General features: G+C 37.6%; 2 protein-coding genes across 2 annotated transcripts; both read left to right on the top strand.

The window, feature by feature from the left end:
* Positions 1–1,972: 1,972 nt before the first annotated feature.
* On the top strand, positions 1,973–20,201 carry LOC140883658 (SAC3 family protein A). Its single transcript, XM_073290214.1, has 13 exons — positions 1,973–2,374; positions 2,910–3,908; positions 11,500–11,946; positions 12,518–12,619; positions 14,249–14,346; positions 14,433–14,595; positions 15,193–15,687; positions 15,794–15,934; positions 16,158–16,217; positions 17,204–17,334; positions 18,402–18,535; positions 18,617–18,861; positions 19,653–20,201. Exons 1-13 carry the CDS (start codon positions 2,315–2,317, stop codon positions 19,752–19,754), a joined length of 3,177 nt encoding a protein of 1,058 aa, XP_073146315.1. The 5' UTR covers positions 1,973–2,314; the 3' UTR covers positions 19,755–20,201.
* Positions 20,202–21,924: 1,723 nt separating this feature from the next.
* Positions 21,925–24,503, top strand: LOC140882420 (ABC transporter G family member 6-like). The gene has a single exon (XM_073288411.1). The coding sequence runs from the start codon at positions 22,239–22,241 to the stop codon at positions 24,429–24,431; it is 2,193 nt and encodes a 730-aa protein (XP_073144512.1). The 5' UTR covers positions 21,925–22,238; the 3' UTR covers positions 24,432–24,503.
* Positions 24,504–25,503: the final 1,000 nt, after the last annotated feature.

Raw genomic sequence — 25,503 nt, 5'->3', positions numbered from 1 at the left:
GCTTCATTGAGGAGTTGGAGTTTGAGACCCCGACTCCTCATTTGTTATTTTCGAGGAGTCAGGGTTTCAAACCTCAACTCTTCATTATATATACATTTATATTTTATTCTTATATATATATATATATATATATATATATTCAATTGTATCATTATTATTTTTTGGTTTTATATTTGCATCTATAGTTGTTTTACATGTTTAAAAAATATATTTTGTTACTCTTCGAATTGGTAGATAGACATTTGTTTTTTTTTTTTTCAATTTATTAATTACATGTTTGAAAAGTGACGAGTCTAATTAATAGTACTTTTTTAAAAAACGAACGTTATTAATATTTTAGATGTTTGAAATTTTACAATAATGTAGAACTTCTATAAATTTATAATATTTTGATCAATTATATTCAATTTTAGAAAGATATCAATTAACCAATAAATTAATAAATTATTATTTTAAAAATTATTTTTTGATTGAATGAACGTGGTTTTGGTTATATATGTTTATTTTCATAGATTTTTATAAGAGTTTTTCTAAAAAAATTATAATTTTAGTAATTTATTAAAACTATTAATTTAACATATCAATTCAAGTCGAGACTAAAAAAATTTATCTTTTATAAAAATTATTAATTTATCAAAAATTAAATTTATGAAAGTTTATTTTATCATTTTATTTCATTCTAAATTTTATAATAGAAAAAACATATATGCATATAAAACCTAAAAATATTTTTATAATTATTAATTATGAATATAATATTTTTCTCAATCTCGATAAAATACTCCTATGTAAATCTATGAAATTTAATAAAACACAATTTTCTTATATAATTAATCTCTATATTCATTTTGAATCATAGATACTTTATAAATAATAATTTATTAATTTATCAATTAATTAATGCATTTTTAAATTAGTAAAATATCATCGACGTTATATTATTAATTTATAAAAGTTCAACTGCAGTATTATAAAAATTTTAAACAACTAAAATTTTTTTAAATCATAACAATCGCTTTTTTTAACATGCAAAAACAATTAAATCTGTAAATATAAAACTAAAAAATAACAATGAAAAAAATGGATATTATATATAATATATTATATATATATATATATATATATATATATATATATATATATATATATCCCTATATATAAAGAATCTTTCCCTTAGACACCATATTTTTATTTGTCGAAATTGTCCTTATGTAATATAAATATTACACTTTTACTTTTATTTTTATTTTTTTAAAATTTCGATATTTCAAATTTTCATATTTTTCTCAATAAATTTTAAATTTATTTTAATATTATTTTATAAATAAAAAAATTAAATATTATCGAAAAAATAATATTTATACATAACATACAATATTATATATATTATATGATTTTATACACACGCAACACGTGTGTGCGATTATGCTAGTATATATAATATATAGGCTATGAGGAGTAGGGGTTTCAAACCTCAATTCCTCGAAAATAACAAATGAGAAGTCGGGGTCTCAAACCCCAAATCTTCAATGAAGTGGGGTCTCAAATCCCACGTTATTATATTTTTTTAAAGTTTTAAAAATTGTTATATTTGTTTAAGTTTTTTTAAAATTTATTATATTTATTTAAAAACCCCACAAAAGCCTACTACTTTTTATTTATGAAAATATCATCAACTTTTGTGAACTTGACGTATCTATTCTTTTTCGATAAACACTATTTATTTACGAAACTATTTTTTTGCATTTTTTCAAATTTATAATTTATTAATTTGTTTGTTTTCGTTATAAAAAAAAAAAACTATACAAGCACACCATGAAATACCAACGCAAACCTTAAATTAAAATTAAAATATATAAACATTGAAAACGAGTCGAATACCTCTCTCGAAATATGATTTATACATACACACGTGAATACATACACGATCAATAAATATATATATACATGTATATACCCTAATCATATTATAGGTTCTTTATATTAAGCAGTCTCGATTTTGCCTTGGGTTCACCCAGTCTACATATATCAAAATCATTCAACCCTTAATCTCGAATTAACTCGTGGCTGTTTTTCTCGTTACTATCCTTCTCTTAGAGCTTGTTTTTGGGGTTTCTGATCGGTTTTAATGCGAGATCGATTGCGTCTGCAATTCGGTTTCCAAGCTGGCGTTTTGTTTTGCAGGATTAGTTAGGGCTTGGAATGCATAATTTTTGTTTAAATTGGATTGGGGGATTTCGAAATTGTTTTTTTTTTTTACTCAAAAAGACAGGCTTACCTTTTGAAGGCGGTTGGTTGAAATTTTTATGAAACGATGATGAATCAAGGAGAAAGCACGGAAACTGTTACCACACTGGACCGCAGTTCTATCGAGGTAATAATTCACGCTCTTATCTGTTGCACATTGAAAATACGAAGTTGTTTTCGTTTATGAACTTTTGTTAAAGAAGAAGGTGGCTTTGTTGCCAATGATTTTGTTATGTTGTCGAGATTGCGTTTCCGATTTTTTTTTTTAGGTTAATTACGCAGTACATGGTTTTGGAAGTTAAGTAACACGTGAATATGTTAAAATGTATTGGAGAGGCTTGTTAGCATTTTGCTCAATTACGACTGGATTCACTATTGGTGATGTGTACCCAATTTCTTAGTTCCAGGCACTGATCATCTTCATGCGTTTTTATGAACATTTTGGCATACATTTTTTGATCCCTCTGAGTGCAAACTGCTGCAGGCCATGTTCTTGATTTACTAGTTAACAATTAAGAAATATAAATTCTCATTAGCTTAATTTTACATTTAAAGGGCCTTTACATAATAAGTTGATATGTTCGGATGTTCCTATGGTTTGGATGTGTTCATGAATTCGTGTTTCCTTAAAATTTGTTTATTGTTCCTCCTCCATGTATCAGAAACATCAAATTGTTGATCCACATCAAGCTCATACACCATATTACTCTCCAAAATGTGCTGCGGTGCCATGGAGCATGCCAGGAGAGAATCATAGTTCGAAGGAGAATGGAATTGTGGCTGATTCCAACTACATTCATGGTCAGCAAGTGGAGATAACCTTGAGAAATGTTCAAGACGGGATGAGTGCAGCTTCTGGTGCCTCCACGTCAAATTCAGGAGCCACAATTACGACACAAGGTTATAGTGGGTATGCTGTACAACCGAACACTGATTCCTACGGGTATACCAGCACAGGATATGCAGCGTACTATAATGGCTACCAACAGCAACCAAACCAGTACCAACAGCAATCCAATCAATATCAACAGCAACCGAGTCAATATCAACAGCATCCGAGTCAATATCAACAGCAATCCAGTCAATATCAACAGCAATACAACCAGTATCAACAGCAATCTAACCAATATCAACAACAATCAAATCAATCTTACGCACAGCATGTAGGGGCATACCAAAACACAGGTGCTCAATATGAGCCTCTTTCCTCATTTCAAAATACTGGGTCTTATGCTGGGCCTGCAAGTTACTCTAGCACTTACTATAATCCTGGTGATTATCAGACATCTGGAAGTTACACAAGTGGCACCTATGCTAGTCAGACAAACCCGTGGCAAGGTCAGCCCTATGCAGCTTACAATTCTCATCCGTATCCAAATTACACGCCAGACTCAAATTCATCCTATAGTTCTACCCCTAGTGTAGCAACGAATCATTATCAGCAGCACTATAAACAATGGGAGGACTATTACAGGCAATCTCAAACGGAAGTCAGCTGCGCTCCTGGAACTGAGAAGCAATCTACCGCTAGTGCGTCTAGTCTGAACTCGTCCATTCCTAATGCAAACAGTGGGTACACACCTTCAAACAACCAGATGCCTGTAGCATATACCCCTTCTTGGAGGCCCGAATCTGGTTCATCTGAATTGACTTTTGTGCAGGTTTGGTAGTCGTTACCTTTGTTTTATGCTGAAAATTAGAAGTTTATGTCTTTTTACCCATGCACTGGCATTCCCTCGAGCCTTTTCCTGGATTTCATTCATGCCTTTATTTGCTTTCAAAATCCTTCTTTTATTCTTATTACCTATTTGATCATTTGATTCTTAAACAATTTTGGGTAGCAGAATAATTATTTGCATTGCTCTTTCTCTTTCTTAGAGATGGAATAAAACAATGTTGCTGATTTAGCAGCTGGTACTTTTGTATTGCTAAATTTGGACAAGTTTAAGATTTTATTTTGGAACAAGTAGTATGAGTGGGGCATGATCACGATGTTACAAAATTCTGTGTGCATATTTTTCTTAAGATAAGTACCTGGACATTTGGAAGAATTTGTTATGAGAGACAAAAAATAAGCTTACTACAATGAATACGTGTCTCTCTTGGCTGTCTGAATCTTTTTGTCCCAATAGACTCTTCACATGAAGTTTTATAATTGTAGGGATTTAATATTTTCGGTACTGTTTTCATAACGTCTTTCAACCTTAAGATTTCATACTGATCTCCTCTTTTTCATATTTCTTGATATAAATAGCTCTTAATTCTATTGTTGTGAGGATGTTAGTTTGATAGATCCCTGAATTATACTTCTGGTGATATCTGGAAAACGGATGTATCTAACAGTGGATAGCGGAGCACATGAACAATCTCACGATGCATGTATATTAGGCTGTTAATGTAACATTATTAGGAATATATTTACGTGTTAATTTACTCTCTGTCTACCGTAGTCTGCCCCTGTATAGCTTGTGCACAAATAATTTTCTTGATAAGCCAATCATCTTTTCAAGTACCAGTACTTGAGGAATCATTTGATTTGTAATAACTCTCTGTTATGACTCACAGTAAATACCAATTCGAAGGTAGAAATTGATGCGCACAATGAGATGACAATGAAGATTATATATTAAGAAACAGGATAAACCCAGAGGCAAACCTCTGTACAATAAGTAACTCCCTAGCTAAGTGCTAGTTACTCTCTCTACAAGAAATCAAATCTCTGATGCCCTCTCATACCGACTAACTGCTATTATATATTCTCTTTCCCTTCACGTGTGTTTCGTTTGTTTCTCCTAACATACACTTTGATTGTCTTGGGCTTTTCATCTTCAGTCTCACTTGGGCCCTTTGAATTTGATGTTCCTGGGCCCAATGGGTCAAGATCTTGCATATTTGAATCTGGGCTCATAACAGTACCGGCCTCCTCAAAAATCGCCTTGTCCTCAAGGCGAAATTCAGGAAATTGTCTCTGGAAATCTCCCAGGTTCTCCCATGTTGCTTCCTCATCAGTTCGTCCTTTCCATCGTATTAGGATCTGTTGATAAGGCTGCGCTGCTATGTGTTTAATCCGCCCTGCTAACACTTCATCAGGTTCAAATGTCATGAATAAATCAGTGTCCAGTTCATTTGGTAATCTGATCTCGACATCATGGTTACCCACTGCTCGTTTCAAACATGAGACATGAAAGACCGGGTGTACCCTAGACCCCTCAGGTAACTGTAACCTGTAAGCCACTGTCCCCACCTTCTTCTCAATCTTAAAAGGCCCATAAAATCTGGCAGCTAGCTTCTGAAAAACTCTTGTGCAAATCGAGTTTTGTCGATGTGGTCGCAACTTCAAATACACCATATCACCTTCCTGAAAATCAACATCTCTCCGCTTTTTGTTAGCCTGCTTCGTCATATGTTGTTGAGCTCGTTGAAGATTATATTTCAGCTGCCTTAATAGCTCGTCTCTATCCCACAAGGCCTGCGATACAGCTGCTACCACTGTCTCTCCCGGAAGAAATCGAATCATGGCAGGTGGTTTGCGTCCATATACCACTTCGAAAGGACTCATTCCTGCGGATGTGTGATAGGAGGTATTGTACCAATACTCGGCCCAATGCAGCCACTGAGCCCAATTCTTGGGTTGCTCCGAACAGAAGCAACGTAAATAAGTCTCAACGCACTTATTCAATGCCTCACTCTGTCCATCGGTTTCCGGGTGATATGAAGTACTCATTTTCAGTTGAGTCCCCTGTGCCCTGAAGAGTTCGGACCAAAAAAGACTCATAAATACAGCATCCCTATCACTCACAATCGTCTTTGGAACCCCATGCAATTTCACCACATTTTTTATAAACATATCCGCCACTGTACTAGCTTTGTAGGGATGTTTCAATAAAAGAAAGTGTCCATACTTGGACAACCTGTCGATCACAACGAAGATAACATCATATCCTTTTGACTTTGGAAGCCCAGTAATAAAATCCATTGCTAAATCCTCCCAAATCATCACTGGAATCGTCAAAGGTTGTAGCAAACCCGCTGGTTTGGTGGCTTCATACTTTTGTTGCTGGCAAATTACGCATTCAGCCACAAACTGACGGACATCCTTTTTCATTCCTTTCCAAAAGAAATTACTCGCCACTCTTTTATACGTTCGTAATGCTCCGGAATGGCCTCCAACGGGTGTGGTATGAAATTCATTTAACAACTTGGAAACCCACTGCGACGAACGGGGAACTACCAATCTGCCTTTGTGCAACAAACACTCGTTGACTAAACGATAATGTGTGCAGCCCTCATTCTCCTCACGGAGCTTATCAATAATTTTCCGCAGTTCTGGATCTTCCCACACTGCCTTCTTAACTTCATTTATCTCAACCCATTCTGCTTTTGTTAAAACAGCCAAGCCGCCTCTGTCCTCTCTCCGTGACAAAGCATCTGCTGCTCCATTATCCATACCAGCCTTATGCTTGATTTCAAACTCATAGCCGAGCAGTTTGGCCAACCAATATTGTTGGTCTGGAGTGGTTATGCGTTGCTGAAGGAGGCTTCGTAATGGTTTATGGTCTGTGAGCACTATAAACTTGTGTCCCAAAAGGTAATGACGCCAATGTTGAACTGCCAAAACTAAAGCCATTAGCTCTCTTTCATAGGTTGATTTTGTTAAAGCTCGATCGGCCAGTGCCTTGCTGTAGTAGGCAACCGGTCTGCCTTCTTGTGTCAATACAGCCCCTAGACCAACTCCCGATGCATCACACTCAACCACAAACTCCTTATCAAAATGAGGCATTCTCAGAACCGGAGCAGTAATAAGTGTATTTTTAAGCTTAACAAATGCATCCTCTGCCAAATCGTTCCAAAAAAAATTGTTTTTCTTTTGCTGGTCGGTGAGAGGTCTTGCAATCTTTCCATAGTCTCGAATGAACTTCCTGTAGTAACCAGTCAACCCAAGAAATCCTCTCAAAGCCTTTGTGTTGTGTGGTCTCGGCCAACGACTAACGCTTTCGATTTTGTTCGGATCCACCATCACCCCCTGGCCAGTGATAATATGTCCCAAGTATTCAACTTGACACAACCCAAATTGACACTTTTTTTTATTCAAGACAAGCTTGTTACGCACCAACACATCCAACACCGTTTTCACATGCATCAAATGTTCCTCCCATCCTTCACTATAAATCAATATGTCATCAAAAAATACCAGCACAAATTTCCTCAGATAAAGCCGAAATACCTCATTCATCGTGGCTTGGAATGTTGCTGGAGCGTTTTTCAGTCCAAAGGGCATTACTATAAATTCATAATGCCCTTCGTGCGTTCGAAACGCTGTTTTAGGAATGTCCTGAGGTTGAACGCGAATCTGATGATATCCCGACTTGAGATCCAACTTTGAAAAGTATTTAGCCCCATGCAATTCATCAAACAACTCCTCAACCACCGGAATTGGGTATTTGTCGGAGATCGTAATATCGTTTAAGGCCCTGTAATCAACACAGAAACGTCAGCTGCCATCCTTCTTTTTCACCAAAATAACAGGACTGGAGTATGGGCTGCCACTGGGTTGTATGACACCCGATTTGAGCATGTCTCGCACCATGCGTTCTATCTCGTCCTTTTGGTGGTGAGCGTAGCGATATGGCCTCACAGATACCGGTCCACATCCCTCTTTGATGTTAATAGCATGATCATGTATTCGTCGAGGTGGCAAGCCGATAAGTTCTTGAAACACCCCTTCATATTTAGCGAGGAGACTGGCCATATCCCCATGTAAATTTCCTTGCTCTGCCTCCAGTTTGCTTCCCCCACTGTCATTCCACTTTACTGATACTGCCCCACAAAATTCCACCTCCCGTACTTTAGCAATTGACTTGAGAGATACCACGGATCTACTAAGTGTCGGATCCCCCCGTAGAAGCACCGTCTGCCCTTTCCAAGTGAATCTCATCTGCATATTGGCCCAGTTCAGCATGACATCGCCTAATGTGCGGAGCCAATCAACTCCTAAAATGAGATCAAGCCCACCCAATTCAAATAAATACCCTTCGATTTGTATCTGGCAAAGACCCAAATCGACTTCCAAATCTTTACACATCCCTTGACCTGCTACGCGAGCCCCATCGCCAAGACACACGCCAAATCGCACTTCCTCATCCACCTTAATCCCCAAATCAGTGATCAAGCTTCTCGAGATGAAGTTGTGGCTAGCGCCACTATCCACCATTGCCACCACATCTCGGCCCGCCACTTTTGCTTTCATTTTCAACGTCTGTGGTTGATTAATTCCACTGACAGAATACAATGGTAATTCCAAAGTGTTGTACTCGGTGGTAGGAGTTTCCTCCCACGTTTCAATCTCGCCCTGTTGATGACCAATTTCTTCATCAGCTGCCCCATGTTCGAGCTCGCCTGTTTCCCCATCTTCCTCGGCCAGAATGGTTACCTTTAAACTCTTATTCACACAGCGATGCATAGGATGGTATGGTTCCCCACATTTAAAACACAACCCCTTCTCCCTCCTGCGCAAATACTCTTCGTGTGATACTATTCGTCCCTCACGGTTCCTTTGTATCGGAGTCTTAGATATTCCGCCATTGTTTCCACCAAGATTTGATCGCGATCCCCCACTGTAAGCTGTCGGAACTAGCGGCCGACGTTGATACCCCTCTCCTGGACTCGCCGCCTTCGCGATAATCTGTGGTTGTGGATGATTAAATGGCCGATCCTTATCAGTGATGTGGGCTGGATTAGCCCAACCCATATTCATGGGCCTTCTCTGTTCAGAACCCATACTCAGCCCATTTCGACTTTTTCCTCGATCCAACACCTTCCCAAACAACTCCACCTCCAATCCTCTGGCCAACATCATCGCGCGATCCACCGTTTGCGGATTATGAACGATCATGCGCCGACGAATCTCATCCCTCAATCCACTCAGAAAATACCCCAGACACTGCTCTTCTTGAACGTCACCAAGCTGCGCGACCAACACCTCAAAGTGTTCGATATAAGTTTCGATCGGTTGATGTCCCTGTTTCAGCGATGCCATCAATTCAAATGGGTTAGCATCATACCCCCCGTATCGTTTAATTACTTCTTCAGCAAATCGGTCCCAATTCATGTTGGGAATCCTCGCCTTCATCCAGCGGAACCAATGGACGGTGGATCCCTGCATACAAACGTAAGCCAACTTGAGTCGACATTCGATCGGAGTTTCATGAACGTCGAAGTATTGCTCCACCTTCCCCAGCCAGCCCATCGGATCCTCGCCGTCAAAACCCGGTAATTCAATCCTCTTTAACGCCCTTCTCATCTCCTCCTTCTCCTGTCTACCATCATCTCCTCCTGGTCCCTCTTCCTTTCGATTGTCAGTAAGTGTAACACCACCCTGTCCCATGAGCAACTGCTCCATCAACACCTTCAGATCATTAAAACCTCCGAGAGTTTGATCAAGTTTATCTAGCCTGCCTTGCACCTGTAGCATACTCTCCTGCAACCCATTCACTGATCGTTCCATCGTTTCAAACTTCGCATCGTTTCGTGTGCTGGCCATTGTCGTCGACCGTTCTTCGTATCCGGCAGGTCGGACCAATGTTATGACTCACAGTAAATACCAATTCGAAGGTAGAAATTGATGCGCACAATGAGATGAAAATGAAGATTATATATTAAGAAACAGGATAAACCCAGAGGCAAACCTCTGTACAATAAGTAACTCCCTAGCTAAGTGCTAGTTACTCTCTCTACAAGAAATCAAATCTTTGATGCCCTCTCATACCGACTAACTGCTATTATATATTCTCTTTCCCTTCACGTGTGTTTCGTTTGTTTCTCCTAACATACACTTTGATTGTCTTGGGCTTTTCATCTTCAGTCTCACTTGGGCCCTTTGAATTTGATGTTCCTGGGCCCAATGGGTCAAGATCTTGCATATTTGAATCTGGGCTCATAACACTCTCAACCTCTACTTTTGAGTTTCAAGCTTTGCCTAAGATTTCTTCTTATAACCTACAAACTTAATTTCCCTACTTATTCAAATATTAAGCAAGGGATTTCTCAGGGACCAAGGTCAAGGTACTATGTAAAAAGTAATAACTAATTGATGGATGAATAGCTTATTAAGATGCATGGGTTTGTCCTGAAAGAGTTTTTTGTCTATTAAATCATAGTTGTCAAAGGCGAGCGCCTCTCGCCACCAGGCGAGGTCCCTGCGCCTGGGTTCATACCAGGCGCAGCGATTCGATAAGGCGAGCTTAAGCGCGCCTGGGTTAATTTTGTTTTTCTATAACAATTATAGCAGCCCAACTTCTCTCTCTTTTTTAATAACTTAATTTCCTTAAAAGAAAAAGCCCAAACCAAACCCTAGCAGGCCCCAAAAAAGAGTGCAAACTCAAGAGCGACTAAGAAACCGAAGAAGACAGCAAGCAGAAAGCTATGGATTTATTAATTATATTTGGACTTTGCACTGTGATGAGTTAATGGAATAAGATGAATATGATTTAGATGATGAGGAATTTTAATCGTGTTACTATGAATTTATTAATTATATTTTGCTTTGTCATTGTGTGACTTGATTATTTATATTAACAGCATTTGTCACATTTTGATATATTTTTGAAAGATAAATATATATTTCTAAAAGTTAAAAGTGTGCGTCTTGCTTCGATAAGGCGTGCGTCTCAGACTCCAGGGCCCTCGTGCGCCTTGAGCCTGTGACAACTATGTATTATACAGTGGAAAGTGTTGAATTTTTAAAACTCATTTTATTTCTATTTCTACACTATCACATTAACTCTCAAGGGTACACAGTGGCTTTCTCTGCATTGGATAATTTAGTAATAAGATAAGATGTAATGAGCTCTTCTATGAACTGTCTTTTGCATTGAATCTTAGAAAGGAAAGTCACAATTTCCTGTTATTAATTTGAGTAATTTTTTTTATTAATCTTTCTCATTTTCTATCTCTCCAGCTAAGATCTCATTCTATGTGAACAAGTTAAAACTGGAATTGTTATGGATTTAGTAACATAGTTAGATCTGGCTTGTTCCTACGCTGGATTTGGTAAAATAGCTATCTTTGGCTTGTGATTTTTTGTATTGTCTTTGGTTTCCAGGATCCGAGTTCATTGAATGTTATGGATTTATTTATCTCTTATATGGGTGAATGGGAGGGGGAACTAGCTCATCTCTTAAAGCTCGACTCTCTTGCATGTAGTTGTTCTTGAGCATGAACTGTCTATCTCATTTATGTGTTTTTTTTGGTTAGCCTGTCACAACAAGTGGTAGTGACGCAGAGAGTTACAGGAAACATGGTGATTTGTTTATTCAAAATGACCCACGTAATTCATTGCAACTTCAAGTTCCAAATACATCGGGTATTGTGCCCATGTATGAAAGTTCTCAAAATAAACAAAACCCTGCATTTTCTCAAGATGCTACTGGACAGTATGTACCTTACCAAGTTTCTCAGTCTCACCATGCATCTTCTCAACCTGTTTCTCAACCTCTTGAACCATTAGATGCACGGAGAGTAAACAAAATGCAAATTCCAAATAATCCAAGAATTGCTTCAAATGTGCCTTCAAGTGTACCAAAATCTGACAAAGATAACTCTGCAATTGGCTCAGCTGCAAAACCAGCCTATATTGGTGTTTCACTGCAAAAGCCCAATGAAAAAGTTTTGGCTCATGATACAGCTGATTCCATGCTCAAGGTTTGGCTATCTTGTTATGTTCTTCTGCACTTTTGTTCAGCTTGTTTGAAATTTGTCAGAAATAGAGATTTTTAAATAAATGCCATGGTTTCTTCATATTGTAAATTATCTTTCTAGATGGTACCTATTTGTAATGTTGGTCGAATTTATTTCTCCAGATCTATAACTTTCACCCACTTCAGCTTAATGAAAAGGTTCACATTATGAAGTATGTTACATTAGACCAACTTGTATCTGGTTCTTTAGTGCACGGCATGAAGATATCAATAAACCCCGAGAGCATGTTCTTAGAGCCTCGATTAAAATTCTAAAGCCATCCTTGCTTTATTGCACCAACTAGGAATGGATGGAATTAAAGAACACGATCTTCTATCTTGCCTTAGTTTATCATATTAACTTTTAGGCGTATTTTTCGATGTATTTATACATTTTTACACATGCTTTTATTTGGAAGTGCCAAAGTGCTAAAAATTTCTGTAGGGGGTTTGCTATGAAAATATGGACAACTACTTCTGCCATCATAGTCTATGTTTGTCAATACTAACTTTAGTCACTGTCTTTATTGTTGCAGTCTGGCATGTTTCCTAAGTCATTACGTGGATATGTTGAAAGGGCATTGGCTCGCTGCAAAGATGACAGGCAGATTGTGTCTTGCCAAGATCTTATGAAGGAGGTATGGCCTTTGGATTAAATCTTGCATATGCAGTCGTCGTAAGAACATAGTGGACACTAAATTTCCATGACCATTATAAACAATCTAGTGCCTCGGATTCCAGTATTATGTGAGAACTGGTGGCGGTTTTTGATTTCCTGTTCTTTGTGCTAAACAAATCTCAAGGCCGAATGTAGTCTCTTAACCTCTTGTGCATTGACTATTGCAAAATCAACTTCCTGTATTCTTCCAAGTTTATGAATCAGTAAAGGTGCCATTGTCCAATTACTGTTGCATGTCGAAGCCTGCCTCTACCCTCGATCATCGAAAATTCAAAATGCCTTTGTTTTTCTTGAAATCCTTTCATTTGAAGTGATAACTTAGTGATAACAATCTTTATGTGGCTCTTCGTTTGCTTTCTTAAACACACTCCAGCAACACATACTCATATTTTACTCCGTCTACACTCTACATATATATATATATACACACACACACACACACATATGCTGTCATATGAGAGAAGATGAGAACTCTTCTTTCTCTCTCTTTTATTTATTTTCTGCCTGTTTACTAAATGGCATATGCCGCCATGTGATAGAAAATGATGTGCTTGCCTAGAGCAACCGAAAACCAAATCATTTAAACTCTATACTAAGGATCATTGTTTCTCGATTATCTTAAAAAGCATTTTTTGTCTCTGCCATTTTCTTTCCTTCCATGATTATTTTAACTCAGCAAGTTCAAAATCTTTTGACATTTATTTTGGCCAACTCTGTTACTTGGTTGCTTGAACATGCTATATGTTAGAAGTTTTAATGGTTACCCTCTTTTACCCATGTTTTTCTGGTTGCTTTAATAGTTAGATGTCAGCAAATAATGACAAACAATGAGTGGTTAGAAAAACCCTTTGTTTCTGATCAAACGATGAACGTTATCGAGTTTATGAAAAGAAATGTCACAGTTTCTGAGGTTTTAGCTTTACTTCCTTTTCTTAATATTTAATTTTTGTATTGCGGCTTCTCCCCTCGTTGATATAATTATTAGAATTTTTCATATGTTTTTACCTTTTAACGGTCCCCCATGTTTGATGGCACATTTGGAAAGTGTAGAGCGTGGAATAGAAAATATATGACAATTATTTTTTTATATATTTTACAAGTGCTAGCATACAAATGGGGAAGTTATGTTTCTGCTTTAATGTGCAGCAAGTCTATCACACAATTTTTGTGTCCAAGTTTACTTGATGATAGTTTAAATATGAGCTCGTCTGGTCATCTCACTGTTTTACTGGAACGGAATCAGGAAGTTCAGATTTCTAGTTGATGTTCCGTCTGAATGAGACGGGCTTAAAGCGATGTTACTCTCAATCCATCCCATTCCTTCACTGGTTGAAATTTGGCAGCTGTGGCTGCAGTCCATTCCCTGTTAGGAATTTTGGAAACAGCTACAAGGGTTTTGAGTACTACAAAGGCCTTAGTTTCACTATAGGAGTTTAAAATCTTTCAATGGATTTGTGTACAACTAGGTTCAGCTAAATAAACAATGTCTACTCCAGCCCCGCATAATTTTGTAAAATTTGGTAAACCTGCTCTTTGATATTCATTGTGCTACTGGATACTAACGATTTCTTAATCAATTATCTTTCAGCTTATAACTAAGGCAACTGCTGATGGTACACTATATACAAAAGATTGGGATACTGAGCCTATTCTTCCCCTTCCCAATGCTGACACAGTTAACAAGGAGTATGTTTCTTCTGTCTTAATCTGTTATGCAGAGATCCATTCATTCAGATCACGGGCCAATAATTTATGCAATATTTATTCTGCAGGGCTGTGCAGTTTTCAATCCTAACCTCTGTAATGCCAGGGAGCAAAAAAAGTCCTACTCGGCGAGCCAAAAGTAGGTGGGAGCCTATTCTGGATGTGAATAAGGCTGAAACCTCTGCCAATCGGTCTGACAAAACTCCAAAATATGGTGGTTGGAACAAGCAGGTATTACTTTTTCCCTGAAAAATTTAGTTCTTGGTCTCCTTCAAACTTTATTATCGATTGAAGAGGATTGGGATCGGAGGCTCTTTTGGGTTCCACTGTGGTTTGTCATGTGTATATTTGATCATGGTCACACCGACATTTTCTGGTTTTGCCCCTGTTTGTCTGCTTCGTTGGTAGTACCGTAGTTATATATCTCAAAATTGACCCTCATCATTTGATTACTAAGGAAATGAATGACTTCAAATCTTGTTATTAGCTCTATGGTTTCTACAATAATTAATCTATTTTGTCATTTCGTGGAATGGTCTATAAATTTACACGTGACATTGTGTTAGATACATGCTAAATTAACAACTGTGCATGGTTCTGTGATTGTTCACTTATTAATATTAGTATAAAAACTTCTTATTATTGGCATTTTGAGAAGGTATGCCATGTGTAATTTTAATTGTGTGGATAATCTTTAGATCTGACCAAAGCTTTCATTCCATCTAGCTTGGTTGTTCTCGAGTGTCATGAAGAAAAATTTGGCTACTTTTCCATGAGATGTTGATTATGTTTTGTTCACAAACTGATCAGTCATCCACCTGTTTGCAGCTTACAGATAGGGAAATAGAGAATAAGGAGGATAATCGTGGCAATCTATTCTCTTCTGCAGATCCGAAAGTTTTTGGTAAAAAAAATCTCACAAGACCAGCAAAGAGGCAGCGTCTTGGTGATGACCTAAATGCTTCTTATGATATGGATGATTCCAGTGACAGTGACATGGAACAGAGTTTAACGAAGTACTCTGCTGCTGCTGTTGCACTTGCGGATTCATCAGAAGAGAAGAAGAGACGAGAAAACCGTTCAAAGCGTTTTGAAAGGAAACATGGGAATCGCGCAGAAGGTATTAAATTTAAAGCAAACAATGTGGGATCCGGAAATCTGTATGCAAGGCGAACTAGTGCGTTAGTACTTAGTAGAAATGTGGAGGAAAGTGGGGGCAGGGCTGTTGAAGATATTGATTGGGATGCTCTTACGGTCAAAGGAACCTGTCAGGAAATTGAGAAACGCTACCTGCGTCTTACTTCTGCTCCTGATCCAGCTACGGTATATCCCCATGCTTCTTCATGTTGTGATTTCATGGAAATCTATGTTATTGCTGGATGATTTACATACCACAAGAAATTATTATAAGACACACTCTACTTTACAGGTGAGACCCGAAGAAGTGCTGGAAAAAGCTCTACTTATGGTTCAAAATTCTCAGAAAAATTACCTGTACAAATGTGATCAGTTAAAATCCATACGGCAAGATCTTACTGTACAACGTATACGTAATGAGCTTACAGTTAAGGTATTAGTACAATAATACCATTGACATTTCTATGGTATTCACTGTTGATGATCTCTCCATGTCATCTATGTTTTACTTGTCCATCATCATAGTTAGACGCAAGATTTGACTTTTTCCTTCTTAAAGTGTTGGTTTTCTAATTTATCATTCGGATTTTACTGTAGGAATTTTGGTAATTCCTGAGTTCCCATCATATAATATATGATTGCTCTTTTGTTTCTAGGTCTATGAAATGCATGCTAGGTTATCGATGGAAGTTGGGGACTTGCCAGAGTATAATCAGGTTTGTTTTTATAATTTGGTTTGAAGTATATATGATTGGGACATTTTCATACCTTTGACCTATCTCACTACGTGTTTTTATTTTTGCTGAGATACTGAATGGAACGCGAATGCTTCCACATATTGACATTGATTTTAAATATTCAGTGGTCATTCTGATGCTTCAATGATGATAATATTCGATTGTTTTTTTTTTCGTAAATGAGATGCTTAAAATGGATGCTATTATGATAATGGTGAAGTGGATTATACTGGAGGGAGCAATATACTTGGTTGTTGATGCATGGTTTATAGGTCCTGGTTGGGTATTGAGAAAATTTTTGAGGAACTTGCATAGATTTTCTGTGAGGTGTAGGAGAACAACTGAAAATAAAAGCAAACACTACATTAAAAAAATAAAAGCAAATATTGCATTGCCGTATGGGAAAGGTTTAAAATTTTATTACCAATAAGACATCTGACATTAGGTAGCTTAGTGAGTTCTCAGACTCCAGGGCAAGGGCGCACATTCTTTCATTTGAACCAATATTGTGATTATGTTATCCCTCCAATTTGGGTCATGTTTTACTGACAACAATGAAGCACTAGAACTAGTGAGGTTGGGGCTGTTTCATGTGATCACTTATTGTTTATTGACTTCTTATACGATCCACACAGCAAAAACTGTAGGTAAATATGACATTATGATTGACAAATTTAGACATCTTATCAGGCGAAAAGAAAATATAATTATAAAAAAAATTCAGTGTAATCAAAATGTATTATTTTCCATCTAAATTGACGGAGGGGATTTGGGAAATTTAATTTTTGAAATGTGGTTTAATTTGGTGTGGACAACTATTTTTTCAGATTTTTTTTTGAGGAATTCTCAAATTATTTTTCTATTTGTGATACTGGTTTTGTTTACGCATTATTGAACTTGAAAACAAGTACAGCTGGGGTGTGATCACCTGATGTCGTTAACCCTTTTGTCATTTGTTTTTGCAGTGCCAATCACAACTGAAAGTACTATACGCAGAAGGAATTAGGGGATGCAATATGGAATTTGCAGCATATAATTTACTATGTGTAATACTGCACTCAAATAATAACAGGGAGATCCTGTCAGCTATGTCAAGGTTTGTAACAATCTCTAGGTCTGGTAATTTTTTGCATTGGTTCACTTCCTAGCGATTTCCAAAATTCATAACCTGAATCAATGCTTAACTCGTGATTGATTACGATGAAAATTGATGCCTCGGTCCATCAGGCACCCTGCCCCTGCTTTGTTTTTCACATGTAGTCTATTGTAGTCTGCTTTCTCTTTCACTACTCTCCATATTCTCTTCAATTTATTGGGACAAGATAAAGCTTAGAGTATCCACTTGGGCACGTAAGTGTTTAGTTTTTCAATCTCTGCCAACACTAGATTTGTATAGGGATTGGAGTTTAGCTCTGATTTAGAATGATAGCTTACTTTGTTGGTGTTGGGCACTAGCACGCTTTTGTGGACCACTGGTTCACTGTTTGTATTCAAATCATTTCACATTATTAATAATATTATAGTTTCTTATAAAAAAATATATATATATTCTCTTCAATTTATGAACTTTCAAATTCATCTATGTAGCTCTATTATCCTCGGATTGGACCTAGCAGTTCTTGCATTTGGTAATTTTAAGTAGTGATCAAGGATAAAATGCGACAAGAACTTATCAAAATTGTAAACAAGCTCCAATTGTTTCAACTCTGCAAAATTACCCTCATATGTTGGTATCAGAACCTCTGAACTTTGATAATGGGACCACAAGAAATTGAAAACAAGTTAACTACACCATTGCGGCTGCATCTGTTCTTAATGCTATAATCACCAAATAGAACATGAAAGTTGAGAGATCTTAATGCAGATGAGGAGAAAATTGAGCTCGATATGTGTATTAATGTGTAAAACATACTCTACTGTTTGAGTTTACCAAATCATTGAAGAAAATCTATTGCGTATTTTTAGCACTTGACCTTTATGTGACCAGTGACTATGATCCTGGTGAAATTATCACTACTTTGGTCTTTGTATGTGTTGGTTTATAGCTTAGTATGCTAGTCAAATCAATTTTCAGGCTCTAGCTGGTTGGTTGCATACCCGCAACTCTTGGAGCCAGTGCCCTCCATGACTAATCACGTTTTTGTCATTGAATTTGTTTCCCAGGTTATCAGCTGATTCTAGAAAAGATGAAGCAGTAAAGCATGCGCTTTCAGTTCATGCGGCCGTTACATCAGGAAATTATGTAACTTTTTTCAGGCTGTATAAGACAGCACCTAACAATAGCACTTTTTTTATGGGTGGGTTATTCAGATTGACCTTTTATATGGTATTTGAATAATAGCTTTACCTTTCATATGATTAACAGTTTCTTTCTGCAGATCTTTATGTTGAAAAGATGCGGTATGCCGCCATAAAATGCATGTGTCGATCATACCGTCCTACTGTCTCTATTTCATATATTGCTCAAATTCTAGGCTTCATTAATGCATTGGCTACAAGTGAAGCAAGTGAAGCAAGTGATCACAAGGAAGTGGATGGAGTGGAGGAATGTGTTGATTGGTTGAAAGCTCATGGTGCATGCCTCACTTCCGATAACTCTGGGGAGGTGTTGCTTGATACAAAGGTAATGTTTCTCTTGTAATTTTCTTCAACACTTCACTTTGATTTGATGGTCAGAGGAAAAAAAAGGTTGGAATTGTTGTTCAAAGAGCTCATTTAGTGGGTTTGTTTTTCAGACGGATAAGTGTATGCATTATTTGTGGTTGGCCCAAATTACTGAACACCTGAGGCTGCTTTTCATTCTTCTTTTATCATATTTCCAAAAATCATTTAAAAATTTAAACAACACCATCCATCACGTCCCCATGACATTGTATTGTAAATTTTAACGAGTGTTGTTCCTATGGCCTTTTTGTTTTCCTGAAATGGCAATTTTTGGAGTGTCGTGGTTGAAATTTAGGGGTGGTGATGGATAGCAACTGACATATGCATTACGGCTATTAGGAGTTCTTCCCAGTTCCCTGCGGTCCGCCGTTGTTTTTTTTTTTTTCGCCCATAAAATGCTTCATTAACAATTCCACCAGATTGTTTGGTCTTTATCTTGATCCTTACGGGCCTTGTGAATCCCCATTTGTGACTTGTGAGGGCTTCTAGCCTCGTTAGTAGTGTACATTTGGCCAAGAAATCTGTAATATCAGTGGTGCAATTGTTGTTTGTGTTTTATAAGCCAACTATAAGTTTTGATCTTTCCTTTCATTGAAACCCAATTTTCATGGCCTCAACTTTTGTGATGACTGCTTCTTGTGTTTTAAGAGTATAAAAAAGTACAGTGTGGCATCAATGGCAACCAGTGAAATGGCGGTGGTATATTCTCAATTGGTTCTCTAATTGCTCCCATGGTTTTCGTTCGTACAGGCTTCTGTATCGAGTCTCTATATGCCAGAACCCGAGGACGCTGTGGCTCATGGAGATGCTAGTCTTGCCGTTAATGATTTTCTAACTCGGAGTTTAGCTTAGAAGGACAAATCCTAAATTCCACGGAGGATTTCCGGAAAGAGCTGGCATTCCCTTTGATGCCTACATTCCCGCCGATAGTCATGAGATGGGGAATCAAAAAAATCGTTGAGAAACACAATTGTATGATAAACTGCTTACGGATGCGATGGATGAGGGCAAGTCTTATGTGGGTAGAAAATTTTGAATCCGGTTGACCTCTATGTATTCCAGTTGACAAAATTCTTTTGGTCAAATCATAACATACCATTTCATGTAATCTATGAAAATAACTATATAATAAAAGGAGGAAATTTAGGCTCTTGTTTGTACTTTTGGGTTAAAAAAATGTGTGATGTCGTAGTGTTTACGTACCTTGAGGAGTGAGCCTGGGATTCATTATTATTCGATTGGATCTTGTGCTCACTTTGTCCATTTGTGATTAATTTTAAGCCATTTATTTCATTTTTAGTACAGCTACGTGATTCTCATGATTCAGAGCTTTATTCCCCCAATTTCTATCAACTGAATCATGTACCTGTAGCTAGCACAAATTCTTTGTACACACGATTTCGGACCTGTATTTCACTTTTGTGATCAAGGGTACGTAGGAACATTTAGAAGTGTATTTAGAGAAGCTTTATATATAATCATTTTTACAAGAACACGATATGATGCATATATATCCTTGTTCGAAAAAGCAGCAAGCAGACAACTGTCCATCGTTTAGGCAGCTGATTAATGCACAAACGCCCTCCTAATCTTTGAAAAATTAGGACGGAGGGTTGCCACACACAACCTAGCGTATGCCGCATGGATTGTCTTATGTGATGTTTTTTTTTAAATGGTTATGTGATGTTTTTTAGAATACTGATATAGATTGATTGAATAGAAGTTCGAGTTTTTGAAAAAATATATATTATATATGTTATAAATACAATGTTAAATTATTAACCCAAACAATTATTCTTCTTAACATTGTAATTCTGTAATAGCAAGAAGTTTATACCAGTTGTGCTGAATGTATTGAGTACGTATTGGCTACTGCATAGGAGGATGTAATTGAAATTCTGAAATTTAAAAGAAATAAATTTTCGGAAATAATTTTAGTCAAATATCTTTTTTGAAAAATAATCATCCCAATGTATTTGAGCGTATAATCTTATGAGAAAATTATTGAATTATTCAATGACAAAAACTACACGTTTCCATCATACAACATGTACCATTTACAAATCATAAACCTAGCATCATAATTAAAATATATATTTTAGCTCATGATTTTTTTTATAATTGTAATATTTTTTTTTGAATTGGTGCTGACATAAAACTGATTCAGTTCCCATGAAAAATAACTAAAATTGACAGAAATTTTTTTTTATAGGACTAAAACGGCATTTTATAACACCAAAATCGTAAATCTACTGATACCAAACAAAAATACAGTTTCCTACTGTTGTATTATATTTTTGTACAAAAGATCAGACGACTTTTTATGCCTAAAAAGTAGCTCAACATAAAAGGTAATTAAGTTCACTGGAATTTCAACCTGGGGGAAAGAGGTGTTGCCCTGCAGAAGAAGTTAATTAAAACTCCATTCTTGTTTAATTTGAACAAACAGTAGATTACCTTCCTTACCTACTTTAATAATTTGTTTCATGATTTCGGTTTTGGAAATATTAAGACGTGTGGATTAAAGATTAGGAGGTTTAGGTCACCTCTCACATCTATCCTTCTCCACAAATTCAATCAAATTAATACAATCTTTTAACTAAATACACCTACTATTAATCAACCTCAAAACCTTTTTTCACAAGATTTTTTTTTTGTTTTTTTGGGAATTAATCAAAAGATTATGTTTTTATTCCATAATCACATGAGGATAAATTGTGTGTGTGCCCACTATCAAATATTTAAAAACTTTTAATGAGGCAAATATATCCATATTATAATCACACTAAGCTTCATATTATTCATTGATTGTATGGATAATATCAGTCCACCTCATCAAATAAGAATATATCCTTTAGGATAATACTGTAATTTTTCATAACTTGAGTCAAAAAAGGAGATCTGTCTCGTAAAATTAACATATGAGACGAAGAATAGGATCTCACGAAAAAATTTAAATGTGTTAATTGAATTTGGTGAAAAATATATATGCACCCGATTGAAATCCCATATATATGTTGACTATTATTGGTGGCATAATTAATAGCATTCACACTTTTGTACATTTCTTGTTATATATCTCTTCCATTCATGCAGAGTCCCGAGTGGTATAATTTGTATTGAAAGCTGATTTACAAATCCAACACCTTTTTCCCTTTCCTAGAGAAGCACAAATCAATTCAATTCACACACTTGGATTTGGCGATCTTTAATTGCATTTTCAATTTTCATTTATCATTTAATTCTTGTTTTAAAGAAAATTCATCTGTAATTTTGTTGCTCCACAACTCTCAACCTACTTGTAACCAGCTGGATTCTTGCTCACTCTTCCATCCAATGTCGAGAGTTGCAGCCTCAGCAGAGAATGAGTTGGTTCAAGAAACCATGGCATTCTACAGCCGCTCGGGGGAGATTCCACGCGCCGCCGCCTCCCCGACGCTGGGACAGCTTCTGAAGCGCGTCGGCGACGTGAGGAAGGAGGTCACGGGGGACGAAACGCCGGTGCATCAGGTCGTGCAAATGAGCAACATGGAGCCTCGTTCCCTTCCATTTCTGCTCACCTTCAGTAATCTCACTTACAGTGTAAAAGTCAGCCGGAAGTTCTCCCTCCTCCGCCGCGAGGCCGGCGGGACGAAAACCCTTCTGAACAACATCTCCGGCGAGGCTCGCGACGGCGAGATCATGGCGGTGATGGGCGCTTCTGGCTCCGGGAAATCGACCCTCATCGACGCTCTGGCCAATCGCATGGCAAAGGGAAGTTTGAAAGGCTCCGTCACGCTCAACGGCGAAGTATTAGAATCAAGAATGCTGAAAGTGATATCCGCGTACGTAATGCAAGACGATCTCTTGTTTCCCATGCTCACCGTCGAAGAAACGCTCACGTTCGCTGCGGAGTTCAGGTTGCCAAGAAACCTCTCCAAATCCAAGAAGAAACTCCGAGTCCAGAATTTGATCGACCAGCTCGGGCTAAGAAACGCCGCCAAGACCGTCATCGGAGATGAGGGCCACCGCGGAGTCTCCGGCGGAGAGCGGCGGCGGGTTTCTATCGGGATTGACATTATCCACGACCCCATATTGTTGTTTCTTGATGAGCCCACTTCCGGATTGGATTCCACCAGCGCTTTCATGGTTGTCAAAGTACTGCAGAGAATTGCACAGAGCGGGAGCGTAGTGATCATGTCCATACACCAGCCCAGCTATCGTATTCTTGGATTATTAGACAAAATGATCTTTTTGTCACGGGGCCAGACCGTCTACAGTGGCTCTCCCTCCAATTTGCCACTCTTTTTCTCCGACTTTGGCCACCCCATACCAGACAACGATAATCGAACCGAGTTCGCACTCGATCTCATCCGTGAACTCGAAGGATCACCAGGTGGAACAAACTCCCTCGTCGACTTCAACAGATCTTGGCAAAGATCATCATCAAGAAATGCTCATAATGATCAAGATTACCCCAATATTAATAATCTCTCACTCAAAGAAGCAATCAGTGCCAGTATTTCCAGAGGGAAGCTAGTCTCCGGAGCAGGCTCCAACGACAGTACTACAAGAGGAAACAACAACAACGTCCCCACGTCGATGCTATCCCCATTCGCGAACCCGTTCTGGATGGAGCTGGCTGTACTCTCCAAAAGATCATTCACAAACTCAACAAGACTCCCCGAGCTCTTCATGGTCCGCCTCTGCGCCGTGGTGGTGACAGGATTCATCCTCGCCACCATGTTCTGGAGACTCGACAACTCCCCAAAAGGCGTCCAAGAGAGACTCGGATTCTTCGCATTCGCCATGTCCACTACTTTCTACACCTGCGCCGATGCTCTCCCCGTTTTCCTCCAAGAAAGGTACATCTTCATGCGGGAAACAGCCTACAATGCTTACAGGAGATCATCCTACGTTTTATCCCATTCCCTAGTATCACTCCCATCGCTACTATTCCTCTCCTTAGCCTTTGCCTCGATCACATTCTGGGCAGTGGGACTCGGCGGCGGTTTCCTCTTCTACCTCTCCATAATCTTCGCCTCCTTTTGGGCCGGAAGCTCATTCGTCACGTTCTTATCCGGCGTCGTCCCCCACGTCATGCTGGGATACACCATCGTGGTGGCCATCTTAGCATACTTCCTCCTCTTCAGCGGCTTCTTCATCAACCGAGACCGTATCCCGCCATACTGGATATGGTTCCACTACTTGTCGCTGGTGAAATACCCCTACGAGGGCGTGCTGCAAAACGAGTTCGGGGACGACAAGGTAAAGTGCTTCGTGCGTGGGATCCAGATATTCGACGGCACGCCTCTGGGGACGTTGCCGGATTCTTTGAAAGTGAAGCTTTTGGATAGCCTGAGCGGCACGCTGAAGATGAAGATCAGCACGGGGACGTGCTTCACCACGGGGGCAGACATATTGCAGCAGCAAGGGGTGAATGATCTTAGCAAATGGGATTGTTTGTGGGTCACTGTGGCTTGGGGTTTCTTTTTTAGGGTTTTGTTCTACTTCTCCTTGTTGGTTGGGAGTAAGAACAAGAGAAGGTGATCAAAACATTTACTTGTATTGTATGTTTCCTCTATACATTCTTGATTAAGCTCTTTGATCAACTTAATTCAACTTTGTTTGTTTGTGTTTTTTTTTCTTTCAAAAAAACTGATTTTGTATAATTTTCTAGATGATTAATGAATACAAATATTGATGTATGTGCTTTGTTTTTAGTAGTGACTAGCCAGTGAGATTCAATGTGATCGATTTCAGGACATTTTATAGTGTAAAAATGAAAAAAACCGTAAATTTGGTCATGCATTATGTTTGTCACTTTGCGATTTTGGTCATCTATGTTTTCATATTTCAGTTTTAGTTCTGCATGTTTCGATTTTTAACAATTTCAGTCCTTTTTTTCGAAAATGCTTACGTGACACTGTACATGTCAGCTCCACATCAGCACTGAATTGGTGTCACGTCATTGCCACATCGGAAAAAGGACTAAAATTGCCAAAAAAATAAAGATAGCGGACTAAAACTGAAATCTGAAAATATAAAGGACTGAAATCGCAAAGTGACAAACATACATGATCAAAAAAACAATTTTTCCGTATAAAAATTATGTTTTTTTTGGGCCATAACTCAAATAGGAGATCCGTTTTTTTACAAAATTGAAGAATAGTTTTTGTGTTTTAAATGCTGTGATGTTTTGCTTACAACTAATGCTAAACTACGTACTTCTAAGTTCCAACCACAATTAATTATTCTGATCATGATGGCAAATGCAAAATTACTCACCTCTCCATGAAACCGATTTTCATTTCGATATGGAACATTGTTGGCCTAGAAGTTTAGGATCAAATATATATTCACTTTAGTTCAACTTTATCTTACCGATATTATCTTAATGATATTACCTTAATAAGAGATCTAACAACCCATGATTTATATTTCAGCTTTATAAAATTAATTAAATAGATGGTTTAGATAAGTATTATACATAATTATTATAATTTGGAGTTATTTTATCATGCAAATTGATTTTATAATGAATTGTTAAGTAATTATTATTATTTTATAGAATATATAGAAAGTATACAATACAGTGTACGCCTAATTAAAACGTAATTGC

Source organism: Henckelia pumila, chromosome 2 (genome assembly GCF_033568475.1).
Source record: "Henckelia pumila isolate YLH828 chromosome 2, ASM3356847v2, whole genome shotgun sequence".
Taxonomy (NCBI): Eukaryota; Viridiplantae; Streptophyta; class Magnoliopsida; order Lamiales; family Gesneriaceae; genus Henckelia; species Henckelia pumila.
Note: the sequence above shows the minus strand (reverse complement) of the source record. Positions and strands in the feature narration are given on the sequence as shown.

What these genes read in the sequence shown, in the direction of transcription:
- LOC140883658 (XM_073290214.1), top strand. Translation starts at nt 2,315, where the DNA reads ATGATGAATCAAGGAGAAAGCACGGAAACTGTTACCACACTGGACCGC. An exon ending in TGGACCGCAGTTCTATCGAG is followed by an intron (nt 2,375 to 2,909) that starts GTAATAATTCAC and finishes TCCATGTATCAG; the next exon opens with AAACATCAAATTGTTGATCC. An exon ending in ATCCTGTCAGCTATGTCAAG is followed by an intron (nt 17,335 to 18,401) that starts GTTTGTAACAAT and finishes TTTGTTTCCCAG; the next exon opens with GTTATCAGCTGATTCTAGAA.
- LOC140882420 (XM_073288411.1), top strand. Translation starts at nt 22,239, where the DNA reads ATGTCGAGAGTTGCAGCCTCAGCAGAGAATGAGTTGGTTCAAGAAACC.